General features: G+C 35.4%; 1 protein-coding gene across 1 annotated transcript; it reads right to left on the bottom strand.

The window, feature by feature from the left end:
* Window positions 1-4,447: 4,447 nt before the first annotated feature.
* On the bottom strand, window positions 4,448-5,376 carry LOC101418137 (olfactory receptor 14A16-like). Its single transcript, XM_004475205.3, is given in 2 exon segments — window positions 4,448-5,022; window positions 5,025-5,376. Coding segments are annotated over 2 exon segments (927 nt in total).
* Window positions 5,377-16,050: the final 10,674 nt, after the last annotated feature.

Below are 16,050 nucleotides of genomic sequence, written 5' to 3'. Positions count from 1 at the left end.
AAACATATTTTTTATATTCCATAATACTCCATTAAAACATATTTTTTTATATTGTAATAAAACAATTTGTCATTTGTTCATTATATAGAGGAACATGGTTATTTTCTGTTTTTTATTTTTATGTAAATCATCTATGTAATAAAACTTGCAGAATTTATGTATTTTTTATTTTATATAATTTATTATTTTTTAAGAAATACTTCTGTAGATCTAATATATACTAAAAACTATGAAATGTTCTGGAGAAATAATCCTTTGCTCCCAGAGATTTACTGGATAAACATGACATCACATACTGAGAGCTCTAAAATTCATATCATCTCATAAACATTAATTGAGAACTTTGAAATTTATAGTACACATTTCAGGATAATATTTATTCACATACATTTCTATTTTTACCTCAATATTTTATATATTGAATGTATATAATTGTTTTAACAGGGAGGTGAAGATGGTCAACTACCACACCAGGGAACCGAGAGTGCATACAACTTCGAACAGGAGAATTGCATCCATCAGCCATGTGGGATCTAAGCTCTCTCTTGATTTAGAGGTGGAGTGGAAATTACCATCCCAGGGTCCACAGGATGGAGAGGTAAAATATGGATTAGAGTGGACTTACTGGTATCCTACTATAGATCTACTGTGACTCTAGCAATGGAAGAAATTGTATCATTGATGTGGAGACAGTGTGGGCAGGGAGAGGGAAGAAGAAAAGTGATGTGGGGGCATTTTCAGGACTTGGAGTTGTCCTAAATGATATTGCAGGGGCACATACTAGACATTATATATCCTGCCATAACCAACTGAATTGACTGGGGGAGAGTGTAAACTACAATGTAAACTATAATCCATGCAGGACAGCAGTGCTCCACAATGTATTCACTAAATGCAATGAATGTCTCACAGTGATGAAAGAGGTTGTTGATGTGGGAGGTATGGGAGAGTGGGATGTGGGGTAAATGGAAACCTTTTATATTTTTAATGTAACATTTTTTGTGATCTATGTATCTTTAAAAAAAGAATAAAAAGAGAGAATAGTCTGTTTCATTTGATATTTTAAAAATTATATAGTGCTGATATAATAGTTGAAGAAAGAATGTGGAATTTGTGAGATATCTAATAGAAAGGCTATCATAAACAATCAAAGGAAATTTTTGAAGAAAAAGGAGAATCCTCAAAAAAAACCATCTTGTACCAATTGTGAAAAGTAAATACAAATGAGTTTATACAGCTAAGAGACTTCAAAGTGAGCCTATAGATCATTCCAGAGGTAACACTATGTATGTCTCAGCAGGATCTCATTAATAGCTAAAGTAAATACTACCCCAAATAGAGGGGCCTCTGAGGGCTATGGAGACATCCAGACATTATAGTCAGTGAAGATAGCTCAGGAGTTTGGTCCCCTGCCAGTGGGCCCTACTTTGGCATTTATCCTCCCTAGTCCTAGTGTGACAGAGTTGCACTGTGGTTTCCCTACACAGGGCTCTTCTGTCCTAATATTTGAAGTTATAATTAGTACTAGAGTTGGTAGATATAGACCCAAGAGACTTAAATCTTGACACTGTCCATGTGCCACCTGGGCCCTGAATCTTAATGGAAATACAACACGTACTCTCTAGTTCATTGGACTCACCCAAGACAATGGACAAACAATGTACCAAGGAACCAAGAGTATCTACAACTGCAAGAATGAGAGTCCCATCCATTGGTTGTTTGAGACTGAAGGTCCCCATCAATTTCAGGTGGAGTGGGAATCACCATCACAGAGTCCTCAGGATTGGAGAATAAACTATGAACTAAAGTAGACTTACTAATGTTCTACTATAGACTCACTGTGATTCTCGCAATTGAAGAAAGATCACTGATGTGGAGGCAGTGGCCACTGGAGATTCTGGGGATAGGGAGAGGGAAAAACAAGTGTAATAAGGGGGCATTTTTTGGACTGGGGAACTGTCCTGAAAAACATTACAATGACAGATACAGGCCATTATATATCCTGCCATAATTTACAGAGTTGAGTGGGAGAGAATATGAACTACAATGTAAACTATAATCTGTGATTAGTGGCAGTACTCCAGAATGTGTTTATCAGTTGCAGTGAACGTACCACACTAATGAAAGATGCTGCCAATGTGGGAAAATGTGGGAAGTGTGGGGAGTGGGGAATATGGGAATCCCCTATACATTCTATGTAACATTTATGTAATCTAAGTATCTTTTTAAAAATTACTGAAAAAAGAAAGCACAAAAATAGGTATAATAAAACCAGCAGAAAAGCCACATATAGGGAAATTATAAATCAGTTTAACCTGTTGGGTTGGGGAACATATATTCCGTGGTAAGTCCCACAGACAGGGTGCTGAATTCCTGGGATTGTCTGACCTGCCTATAAAGTCTAGATATCTGTAAAGCCCTCAGGAGCACCCGCTCTTGAGACACTGTTTACTGTGGTATTCAGTTTGATCCTTCTGAGAACTGCATAGCCATAACCTCTGGAATGACCTCCCAACTCACTTTGAAATCTCTTAGACATAAAAACTCATCTGTATTTAATATTTCCCACATTTGGTCAAAGTTTTTTTTCCGAATGCATTCCTAGTTGGAGCTTGGAAATAATCCCTCAGTGACAGGGATGCTCATCACTGGGAGTCATGTCCCATGCTGGGGGGAAGGTAGTGAGTATATATGCTCACTTTTTCATACAGAGAGACATTAGAGAAAAACAGGCTTTCAGGAGGTAATTTATATAGGCAATATATAATTCTAAGCTAAGTTTCAATTTAACAAGGCCAAGGTTAATAAGTTCGACCATCAATGTCAAGGGCCTGGCATATTGATCATCCTCCTTCCCTAGGCACTGCCCATATACTCTAGGAATTCTTGCTGCTCTACTTAAAAATGTAGTAAGACTTCCCAGGATGGGAATTCAATATTCCTTTTGTTATTGTGTGGGTCTTCATCCACCAAGACAGTGCCCCATAACCACTTGAACACGTTCATATTCCATTAAAGCTGCACCAGGCTCACCCTTCCCCGCACATCCACCAATCACCAATACCCCAGAATAGCGGTCCTCCTCTGCCACAGCTGCAATCCTTCTGCAACCCAAAGCCTCCCCAAAAACATAGACAAAAGCAAAAGAATAAAAAATAATAATAACAAAATATAAAAATAAAAAAATTAATAACAATTTAAATTAAAATTTTTTTCATTGTGTCTTTCATAATTCATCAACATAAGATATGTTATCTTTTAGATTGGGGAATGAACAAACATATGGAGGGAATGAGACTATGGACTAAAGTAGACATTATTTTTCTAGCAATGGAAGAATTATTAACATTGGTGTAAAGGCAGTGGTCACCAGAAGTTCTAGGGGGAGGAAGAGAGAATAGGTGTAACAGGGGAAATTTCAGGGACATTGGAATTGTTCTGAAGGGCATTGCAATGATGATACAGGACATTATACATTTTGCCAAAACCTTTAAAAATGTGTGGTGCAAAGTGTCAACTATATGTAAACTGTTGACCATGGTTAGTAATGCTTCAGTGTGTTTTCATCAATTGTAGCTACTGTACCACATTAGTCAAAAATGTTGCTAATGGGTAAATGTGTGGGAGGAAAATATATGGAAAACCCCTATATTTTTTATGTAACATTTATGTAATCTGAAGATTCTTTAAAAATAAAATAAAAAATAGACAATGAAAAAATATAAAATAATAATATATCTATTAAGAAAATAAAATATAGGGTTTTAATTTTATATTCATATATTTTATAAGCCAAATTGTGACAAAAATAAAATGTCACCTAAATTAATATTCATTTCAATATTAGACTTCGATCATAGCTCCCCTTTTCCCTTGGAATTCTGATATCTTTCTCTAGAAAAAATTTCAACAGGCATTTCCCATTATTCATTTAACTGAAAACTCTAAAAGAGTATGTAGAATGAAAGGTAGCTTCCAATAAGTAAAATGTGATGGGTGCAATCACCACATTAACTTTTGAACTGTCATCCCAACTGTTATATTTAAATAAGCAATCTAATACAGAGAATGAATAATATTAATATGTCAAAGATGTAAGATATTTATTTAAACTGCTTTGTGATTCATGAAACAGAGATTGGAGTAGTTTATAGATACGTTTTCGTGAAAGTTTGTAATTAGTGGAAGTGATTTTCAAACAAGCATGTTTCCCCATATCATATTAAAAATAACTATAATTCTCCTTATGAATACCACTTACTAATGGGGCTGAAAAATGTATGTATTAGGAATTCCAGAGGCTTGCATAATAATAGAAATGTGTGACATTTTTCCCAATAGAGGAGCTACTCATTTATTTTTTAATATATTTACTAGTAAAAGTTGGAGGGGCAATGAATAAATGAATCATAGATGATACTTGCTATTGAAATAAAAATAAATACGTTTACATTTTGATGAGTTTTCCTCCCAATAAGTTACCCAAAGCTATCTTCATGGCTTTGTTTCTTAGACTGTATATGACTGGATTCAAGGTTGGGGGTACCACAGAGTAAAACAGAGAAGTTACAAGGTGAGAAACAGAAGGGGCTGTTGAAGTTGGTTTTAGATAAGCTGTTAAGCCGGATGAGAGAAATAATACAATGACCAACAGGTGTGGAAGGCAAGTGGCGTAGGCTTTTGACTGGCCTTCTTTTGATGGAATCTTCTTGACGGAAGAGAATATGTAGACATAGGAAATGACAATGAAAATGAAACAGCAGAAACCTAAGACCACACTTACAAGGATGGGCACCATTTCTCTCATTAAATTTCCTGAACAAGAAATAGCTAATAATTGTGGAATGTCACAGAAGAATTGATGGACCACATTGTACCCACAGAAGGAGAAGGAGAAGGTACCAGCTGTGTGCATCACAGCAGTCAGACCCCCAACCAGCCAAGACATAGCAGCCATCTGCATGCATGTGCTCATGTTCATGATTCCTTCATAGTGCAGGGGATGGCAGATGGCAACATAGCAAAGGACATTGCCGTGAGGAGGAACAGCTCTCCAGCTGTCAATAAATCAAACAGAAAGACCTGTATGACACAGCCAAGGAATGAGATGGAGTTGTTGTGGGTCAAGGAGTTGAGAATGGATTTGGGGATTGTAACTGAAATTAGGCAAAAATCTACGAAGGATAAGTTCTTCAGGAAGAAGTACATGGGGGTGTGGAGGTGGTGGTCTAAAGTTGTGATCATGACAATGAGGACATTCCATAGCAGGGCCCACAGGTAAATAAATGAGAAGAGCACTGATTGTATAAGGTCCATATTGTGATTGGTAGGAAATCCCATGAGGACAAATTCGGTCACAACTGTGAGATTTATCATTACTGCATTCATAATCTACAAGACATTCATAATCTACAAGACATTATAGAGAGGAATAAAACATTATCAATAACGTTTTTTTAAAAAAATGTTACACATGTAATGTGTGCCTGCATATGGTAATCTCACAATTAATGACAAAATTATTTCAGTGTTCATTTTCTTTGGTTTAATGATCATCAATCATTCCCTTTTTCGTTTTGTTTTATTGTACCAATTTTGTTTCAGTTTCAACCTGTCATTATATTGGCCAAATATATTCTGTTAAAGTGAGTAATTGGAGAAGCAGATGTGGCTCAGCTGATAGTGTCCACCTACTATATGGGAGGGTCCAGGTTTTGATACCCAGGACCTCCTGGCCCACGTGCAGAACTGCCACACACAAGGAGTGCCATGCCATGCAGGGGTGTGCCCCGCATAGGGGTGCCCCACATGCAAGGAGTGCACCCTTCAAGGAAAGCCACCCCAGGTGAAAAAACGCAGCCCACCCAGGAGTGGCACCACGCACATGGAGAGCTGATGCAGCAAGATGGCACAGTTTCCCGGTCACCAAGGGTGCAAATGGACACAGAACACAGCGAGTCGACACAGAGAGCAGACAATGGGGGGAAGGGGAGAGAAATAAAATCTAAAAAAAATAAGAATCTATAAAAAAGTGAAAAAGGCAATTTATATAATAAATATGTGTCATCCTGTTAAAAAATAAAGTGTGTGATTGACTGAATATTTTCTACTGCACTAAACAATACCTTTCCAAATTTCTTGATAAATCCAAATTTGCCAAATAACAAATACTAAATTGTGCACTCCTCTTGCTGTCCATATGTTCTATAACATGACTAACACAGTTTCAGTTTCTATGCAGCTATCAAGAATCCGAACAGTAAAAACGTCCCCTAATAAGACTGAGCAATCACTAACCTTCCTCATCTACTGTGTAAATTATTTAGTCTGATTGCTCTCTCAAGACTAGCTGTTGTCTCACTTGGAAATTTTAATAAGGGATGTATCTAATGACATGCTTTTTTTTCCTCCTTCACAATATAAAAAGTGTTTCTCATTTATCATCTTGTACATAAACTTCCACAGACATAAAACCTGGTTATTAAAGCTATTAAAGTCTTACAATATATGAACTAAGATTTTTGCCCACCATTTTCATCAAATGATTTACTTTTCCATATTATTCCCCTTTTGACATTTTCTCTACATCTAAAACAATAATTGTGTTTTCCATGTAATTTTTTCAATCATTATATTTACACTATTACAGGGAATAATGCATGACTTTATGTACTGTGTATCTGAAATACTGCAAATATTTTATAGCAGCTTTCATGTCTTTTACACCAGGGAGGGAATTCTCCCTCCCTAGGACACTACATCTTTCCAATAACATTAATACTAATTATTTAGCAGGGAAGAAAAGATGACACCGAATTAGAGTTAAATTCAGGTGGTATCAGTCTAATGAAAAAGAGTGTCGTTGGCAATTATGTTGTCAGTGACAGGTTGATGCCTCCTATTTGTACTTATATTTTTAAAATCATTTGAATTTAGTAAATATTTAGGAATGTACTTTATATTTCCCACTCAATACTCTTTCCTTTAGCTCCTTCTTTAAATATTATGGTAATTTTCTCTTCATGATGGTAGGTAGATGGTGAAAAGATCATAGAGTAAATATTGGTTTTTGGGTTTAGGAAAGACATGATATAAAATAATTGCCCAAAAAGAGGAAACTATTCCATATACCTTATTAAATGGAAAAATAAAAATTAGGATGCATTCTTATTAAATAGTTTAATATTTATCACCAATTTAAGAATATAAGGATAAAGTTTGATTTTTTATAAATTTACTTCTTACTTATGTTAAAAATTGTTAATTTTTTATAATACATAATTATTCACAGTCTTTGAGTGTCTAAGAATAATGTCCATGGCCATAAATATACATATTTCTACCTTATCCACACCGATTCTTCTATTGTGGGAGTAAAAAAATTTTAAGTGATTATTAACTCAAAAGTAAGGTCTTTAATGATTCTAACTAACTTACCTGACAATATATTAATAGCCACATGAATTGTATGAATTTTAAAAATAATCTCTTACTTTTTGTTTAATTCATTACTTCTTATTTACCTTTCCTTAATTATTGTGATTTCATTTTAACGTTGAATACACTTTTAGCTTAGTGAGCTAAATGCTAATTTACATCAGTGACATTTGCAACACCTAATATTAATTATATACACTTATGAAACATGATATTATAATATACCTGAAATATTAAAACCACGATTCTTTCATGGAACACCTAAAATTGAGAAAAATAAAAAGCAATATTTTCACCCATTGATATTCATACCCAGAAATTGATGTCCTTGTTAATTGACTGATTTCCACAGCAGTGAATACTGTGATCTCTTTAGATTTTTTCCCCTTTATTAAACAAAGTACTTTTATTTCTCCAGTTACTTTTAAATATAAAAGATATTGTCTTGTAAGTCATAGTGACTTACTGGTATAACTCCAGTCATGAAGCATGAAGGATCCAGCTATTTTCTGTGGGAAGACACTGCAAACTTCCCAATGAAAAGGGATCATAGATCCTGTTGATTCCTGAAAACTCCTGCATACTCTAGCTTCACAGATAAATGTGTTGGCAGAAACAAACTGAAGAGCTCAGTCATTTTACCTCTGTTGCTGTTCTCCCCTGGGCTTGAACATGGCCCAAGAATTAAAATGCATCAAATTGCTTGATTCCAAAGAGAGATGGTGCTAACTTTGTCTCCATTGATTTTCTTAATTGGTATCACTTTTTGATAAAATCTCATTGAGTAATTAGTGTAATCATTAAATTATATGTTTAGCTGTCAGTGGTTTGCACATGAATGAACAGAATTGTACTTAATTCTAGGTTCCAATTATTCATTATTTCTTGAGAGACTTTTGCTGGTACTGCTTCAATAAAAGCGATGCAACTACTCAAAGACAAAATGTAGGTGGAAATATTATTACCTCTTACCACCAAGTTGTGCTTTGGAGAGAGGTAGAAGTGTGTGAGGAACAGAGGAAGTGCAGATCAAGGGACAGTGTGACTGAATGGCTAAGAGTCCATAAGGAGCACATCACTAAAATGGAAGTGTGTCAGGTGAACAAGAGATGGCAGGGTTGTCCCAGAGGATAAGGTTATGTAGACACTAGGAGGTCATGAGAGAAAAGTGGAAAGGGTGGTCTTCAGCAAATGACACTGTCATTAATGAGGATTAGTTAATTTGTACCATGAATGAGAAGAAAACCATGAGTTGTTTGAAGAGAGGAGTGACATGATATGACATATTTGAACTTGATCATTTTCTGAAAAGAAAAAAAAGATTTTAGATGGAACTATGGAAATGAGGACATGAAACTATTACACTACTCCAGCCATGAGGTTATGAGGTTGAGGGGCTTATACAAAAGAGGTGGTGATAGAGACAGTGAAATGTTCAGCTTCTGAATACTTATTTTATAGTAATTTCATACTAAAATGAGGTTTAATAATCTCTTATTCTATTTTTTGTGATAATCAAATTTTCTTGGGTCAGACATTTTATTCAAATTAAGATTTGGTTTTGATTTTTTTTTATTTCTGAGGAAAATTATGTTTAAACCAACAAATCCATAACCAGAAAAATAGTATTACAGGTTGGAAGGTCAACTTCTAAACAACAATCTATTGTGTGACTGATATACAAGAATTCTACCTTCTCACAGTTTGCTTGCATGAATAAATTTATATTGAAAATTGATTTTCTTTAGAGTTTGAATTTATTTAGTCCCCCTGCCAGTAACTTGCCTTAATAAAGTATCTCACTAAAATTTCACATCATTTGCATTTTCTTCCTTCCTTCCTTCCCTCCTTCCTTCTTTACTTCCTATCTTTCTTTTTTCAATTATTTTTCTAGATAATCTTAGAAAATTCTATTTCTAATGATCTGGAATTCCACAAGAATGCACAATAATGCAATGTTTTTACTTTGGCTTTTAATGCCTTTCTTTGGGATTTACTGGATCCTTTCTATTTTAAAAAATACTTTTCCTTCATTTTGGGAATGACTTTGTTTTGTTTTTACATTTTAATATAATAAACTATATTTAAAGGTGTATTAGATTACAGAAAAGTGATACAAAAAGTGTGAGAATTCCATGCACCCCCCTTCCTTCTTCCATATCTTCCCCTATTAATAACATCTTAAAATTGTGTGGTATATTTGTTACAATTGATGAAGAAATATTGAAAGATTGCTATTATCCAAGGTTTATAATTTATATTGTGGTTTAAATTTAAATCCAATGCCCTAAAACTTCCCTATATTCCACCTGTTATTCCCTCTCTCTCTCCTCAGAACCTCTGGTAACCATAACCTTTATAATAATGCTAGCTTTTCTTGTATTGATACAAAATTAATACATTTGCTTTGTCCATGGTTGCATTACCTCCTTATGTCCACTCATTCCTCAACCTAGGGAATTTTGGAATGGTAATGCTTGCTCTTTCTCAGTTTGAGAGGGGTCTTAGATCTTACAGAGTAGATGGAAGGAACTGTTTTGCTTGCAGTTGTAGATACTCTCTGGGTTTGGCATGGGGGTTGCCCATCATCATCATTTTGTAGTTTTCCTGGGGGAGTCTAATGAACTGGACACCAGGTGATGGCTACAACTCTTTGGAGATTGAGGCCACAACCAGCATATAAAGAGACCAAAGATTTATGTTTCTGAGACCTTTACTTAATGGGTACAGTGTTAATTATAGGCTCAAATAAAAGGGTTAGAAAAATAATGCATAAGGAACTATAAATGAATCTAACTCTTTTATACTTGTGATAAATTGTCATATATTTCAAGATAAGACCAACCAATAGGATGTTGATTTAAGGATGTGTGCCTTGCTTATAATGACCAAATGTTCTACAGCCCTCAGGAGCCCTCCATTTGAGGCTTTGTTCAATGTGGAATTTAGTAAGATCTGCCTGAGACAGGCATAATTGTACCTTCTCATTTTGAAATCTCTTAGCTGTAAAACCTCTTTAGTATTTGTTGCTTTCCCCTTTTGGCCAACATCTTTTACAAAATGCATCACTGGTTGTTTTTTCAGTATTAATCTCTAGGGGCCAGAGAGGCTTATCGCTGGGGGAAGGTATTTGCTGAGTTTGGCTTAGAGAGAAGCCATATTTGAGTAACAAGGAAATTTTAAAGAGGTAGCTCTTAGCAATAGCTATCATTAAACAATGTGTCAATTTACGAGAAAAAATTTCATAGCTACATGTATTAATAATGAGGGTTTGGCATATTGGTCTGTCTTCTTTTATTAGGCACTCTCTATGTACTTGATAGATTCTAACCCCTCTGTTTGAGAACTTGGCAGGACTCTCCAGGATGGGGGTTTAATATTTTGTTGTTTGTTGTGTGGGTCACCAGCCAGTGAGATAACACCCTATGACAAGATGAACACACTCATCTTCCATAAAAGCATGCCCCAGGTACACCTTTTCTGACACATCCCACCACCACTGAGACTCTGCACCAGTGACCCTCCCATGACATATTTGCCAAAAGGAATTTCCACAGTTGTATTTTCTACCACAGGCCTCCATCTCCCCAGAATTAACCTACTCTGTCCTCCAACCTTTCCCCCTGTAACATGGATAGTCCAACCCACCACCCCTAAACTGCTCCCCTACATACTCCAGTAATGTTGATCCCACTCACATCTATGCACCACCATCCTCCCCATTTATTTCCAAACCTTATCATATGGTTTGTCCACAATCATAGGACATCTTTGGATTGAACATCAATTCACCACTCTCTTATCCTTTTTTGTCTTCTTCTAACCCGTCTTCCAGACTCTCTCTCTGTGGGTCTGCTCAATAGGCTTAGGTCACATCAATGATATGCAATGTATGTCCTTTATTGACTGTCTTAATTCACTCAACATAAGGTAGTCAAGACTCATCCATTTTGTCATGAGTGTTAAAATTTCATTTCTTCTTACTGCTGAGTAATATTGCATTCTATATATACATCACATTTTCCTTACTCGTTCATCTGTTGATGGACACATGGGTTGCTTCCAACATTTGGCCAGTTGAATAATGCCACTATGAACCTTGGTGTGCATATATCTGTTCATATCCCTCCTTTCAGATCTGGAGGGTGGATACCTAGTAGTGAAATTGCTTTTTTATTTTCTTGACAAACTCCTTTGATGTGCAAAATTTTTAAATTTTGAGGTGGTCCCATTTATCTAGTTTTTCTTTCATTGCTAATGCTTTGGGTGTAAAGTTTACAAAACGATTTCATTCTACAACATCTCATAGATGCTTCCCTACCTGATCTTCTTGGAGCTTTATGGTCTTCACTCTTATATTTACATCTTTATTCACCTTCAGTTAATTTTTCTATATGAAATAGTGATCTACTTTCTTTTTATATGTTTTTTGGATATGGATAACCAGTTTTCCCAGAACCATTTATTGAAGAGGCTATTCTGTCCCTGGTGAGTCAACTATCAGCTGGCCTTATATGTGTAGGTCTATATCAAACTCTCAATTTAGTTCCATTGGTCAATTTATCTATCATTGTGCCAATACCACAGAGTTTTGTCCACTGTAGCTTTGTAGCATGCATTAAAGGTAGGAAGTGTGATTCCTCCAATTTTGTTTTTGTTTTTCAGTGCATTTTTAGCTATTTCCCTTCTAAACAAATTTCATAATTGGCTTTTTCAGTACAGTAGAAAATGCAGTTGTAGTTTTTATTGGGAATGTGATAAATCTGTTACTCAATTTGGGTAGTATAGACATCTTAATGACATTTAGTCTTCCATTCCCTGATTATGTAATAATCTTCCATTTATTTTGATCTTTTTTATTAACGTTAACAATGTTCTGTAGCTTTATGCATACAAGTTGTTTACGTCCTTAATTAAGTTTATTCTTACATATTTGATTCTTTAAGTTGCTCTTTTAAGTGGAATTTTTTTCTTGATTTCTCATCAGATTGGTCATTATTAGTGGTCAGAAATGCTACTAATTTTTTGCATGGTATATTATTGTTGTATTAAAACCTCCCACTACTGTTGTAGAGGCATTTTAATCTTACCTTTGCCACTGTTCAGCTCATGTATTTTGTGGCAACCTGGTTAGGTGCATAAATATTTATAATTGTCCTTGTTCTTGATAGATTACCCCTTTTATTAATACATAGTGTCCTTCTTTGTCTCTTATAATAGTTTTGCATTTAAAGTATATTAGTATAGTTATTCCCACAATTTTTTGTTTGCTGTTTGCATGAAATATCATTTCCCAACTTCTCACTAGCAACTTGTTCCTGTCCTTTGTTCTGATGTGAATTTCATGTAGACAGCATATAGATTGGTCATATTTCTATTTCTAGTCTGTCAATCTGTCTTTCGATTGGAAAGTTTAATCCATTAACATTCAATATTATTACTTTCTGAGCAGTTCCTACATTAGCCATTTTTCCTTAGATTATATATGCCATATTTTGCTTTCATTTCTCTTTTTATCCTTTTATTTACTTTTACTAATAATGTTCATTTATACATTCTTTTCTAACCCTCTCTCTCATTTTTTGTTTTTCATTTAACCTGCAGAATTCCCTTTAATATCTCATGAAGGACAGGAATCTTGTTGACATACTCTCTCTGTTTCCTTTTATATGTGAATATTTTGAACTTGTCCTCATTTTTTAATGTCAGATTTGCTGGGTACAGAATTCTTGGCTGTCAGTGTTTGTCTTTTATTATCTTAACTGTGTTATACCACTACCTTCTTGCTTCCAGGGTTTCACATGAGAAATCAGTACTTAATTTTATCAAGCTTGCCTTATACATGATGTCTCTTTTTTCTCTTGCTACTTTCAGAATTCTCTTTGTCTTGAGTGTTTGGCAATCTGATGAGTATATGTCTCAGAGTAGGGCTGTTAGGATTTATAATGTTTTCAGTGTGCTGTATTTCCTGGACATATACTTGCAAGTCCCTCATAGTAGTTGGGGCATTGGCAGCCATTATTTCCTCCAACACTCCTTTTATCCCCTGTATTAGTCAGTCAAAGAGGTACTGATGCAAAGTACCAGAAATCAGTTGGCTTTTATAAAGGGTCTTTATTTGGGGTAAAAGCTTACAATTACAAGGCTCTCAAGAACCCAACTCAAGGTTGCTTTCTCACTAAAGTTAGTTACCATGTGTTGAAGCAAGATGGTAGGAGATCTCTGCTTGTTTTTTCCTTGCTTAGCATAGGACTCATCTCTCAGGGCTTCCTATATCAGTCTGGCATAGGGCTCATTTCTTTCCAGGCTTTCCCAGCTGTTCAGCTGCTCAGCTGAAAATTATCAGGTGAATGGCTCAGCTTTCCCTGGGCTTTAGCTGTTTGAGCCTTCTCTCTTCCGGCATCTATGGAACTCCTTTCCTGTGTCTTCTACTGTGTGTGTCTGTTTATTTCATCCCACAAAGGGCTGAGGGACTCTGCCCTGGGTAATGCTCTACTGATGTGGTCAAATCAAAGCCATAAACTGCTTTAATCAAGAAAATTTAAAACCTTTGAATTTAATACAATCAAAAGTTATCATAGCATAGACAAATTTATAGACATAATCTCTCTTTTTTCAGATTCACAAATAATCTCGAACTGCCACACCCCCTTTCCCTTCTCTTCTCCCTCTGGGATGCCTACAATGAGTATGTTTGTGACTTGCATATTGTTATTCATGGCTCTCTATCCCTGCTGATTTTTTCTATTTTTTTAATCTATTTTCTTTTCTATCTGTGCAATTTCAGATGTTCTATCTTCAATGTCACTAATGATTTCCTTTGCCTGTTCAAATGTCCTATTATGTACTTTCAGCACACTTTTTATTTCTTTCATTATGCCTTTCATCACATTCAGATCTGTTATCTTTTCCTTCACTTCATTAAGGTGATTTATGATATTTGTTTGGATATCCTTGATTTGTTATTCCACCTTCTCTATTCCCTTCTCCTTTGTATTTGGTTCATTAGACTGGGCCATGATTTCCTGTTACTTTGTATGGTTTATATATATATATTTTTGTTGCTGTCTAGGCATCTGTTTATCTTGATTGTTTTACTCAGTTGGTTAGCTTTTCTTTCTACTCTTGATTCCACCTATTCTATATCCTTATAGTTGTCCACAGTCCTCTGAAAAAAATATTAAGACCATAATAAAGGAAAGAAAAAAGAAAAAAAAAAAGAGTAATAAAGTAGGATAGAAGATGAAGTATAAAAGAGCCAGGAAATAAACAATGAGTACAAAAAACAAAAAACAAAAAACATAAAATCTAAAGAATAAGAAAAAAAGGTGTAAGTAGAAAAATCAGGAAAAGATACAATAAAAGACCTGAAAAATGAGATGAAAGAAAATGAAGCACAAATAAGAGAATGTAGAATGCAAGAAAAGCAAAGGATCAGGGAAAATGAAAGGAAATATAAAGAATTAGAAAAAAGGAAAAAAGAAAAAAGAAACAAAGGGAAAGAAACATGGAAAAAACAAACCATGCCTTCTTAGTCTACTAGCAAACAACTCAGGCTGCTATTGATTACCAGTCAATGACCCTGTGGCCTGCCCTATACAGGTAAGATACCCAGAGTAAAATAAAGAATATATGTTTTTAAAATAAAAACAATTATGGGCCTAAGTTCACTGTTATGAGACTGCTTGTCCACAGCTCGCACTCCTCCAGGGAGCCAACTGGTGCCTGACATTCCACTGGAATGCTCTTTGGTTCCCTTATTTTTGGGGCCAGTTAGGAACCTGACAGCTCAGATTCCCAACTGGCTGTGTCTCCATGCCCACTTTCCCACAGGTGAGTTGGGCATCGGCCCACTCACTGGCTGCCTCTGCAGTCTCCCCTCTCATCCAGATGATTGAGCACCTGTAATCCTACCCCTTCATTGGTCCAGTTCCTCTCTCTCTTGGGGTTGGGCCTGTCATGACCAATTTATCAGCTTGAAATTCAGTGTGCATGGAATGGACTTGGCAAGACCTAAACTTCATTGAGAAGGGATGTAGAAGTTTTAAGGGGTCTTAAATACCTTTTTTTTTTTTCAAGGAGGCAGTTACTAAAGAAAGGAGCCCCTTTATTTTCCCAGTTGACTGCAGATTGGCCACCAGCATTTTACAAAATTGTGAAAGAACTTGAGAATAGCTAAGGGCTTCACAATTTATAATATCTCTCTTCACTGAATGTCCTATTGTATCTCTCACTGCCAACTCATTCTTTACAGTACCTTTTGTCTGCAGCCTGTTTCTATTCTACAATCTCTGCATCCTATACCTCCCACTATTTCTGCCAAGAGGGTGGTAGTTTCCTCACTCCTGAGGTCTAGCACACATGCAGAGTTTTAATTCTTTACTGTAGGAAATCTCTAAACTAGGAAGTACCCTAATGTGTCCTCTCAGTTATGCCTTCTCTTCTCCTTTTCTTTATATTCAAAGGTGTAAAATTTCCATATAATTTTAGTACTATTTAATTGCATTTGGGGAGGAAGAAGAGATAAATGCTTATTTAAATCTCATTGTAACCTAAATTATGTTTTGCATAAATTTATTCATAATTTTAGTCTAATGAACATAAAACCTTTTA

This window comes from Dasypus novemcinctus, chromosome 22 (assembly GCF_030445035.2).
Source record: "Dasypus novemcinctus isolate mDasNov1 chromosome 22, mDasNov1.1.hap2, whole genome shotgun sequence".
Classification (NCBI taxonomy): Eukaryota; Metazoa; Chordata; class Mammalia; order Cingulata; family Dasypodidae; genus Dasypus; species Dasypus novemcinctus.
This window is presented reverse-complemented; position numbering and strand designations above follow the sequence as displayed.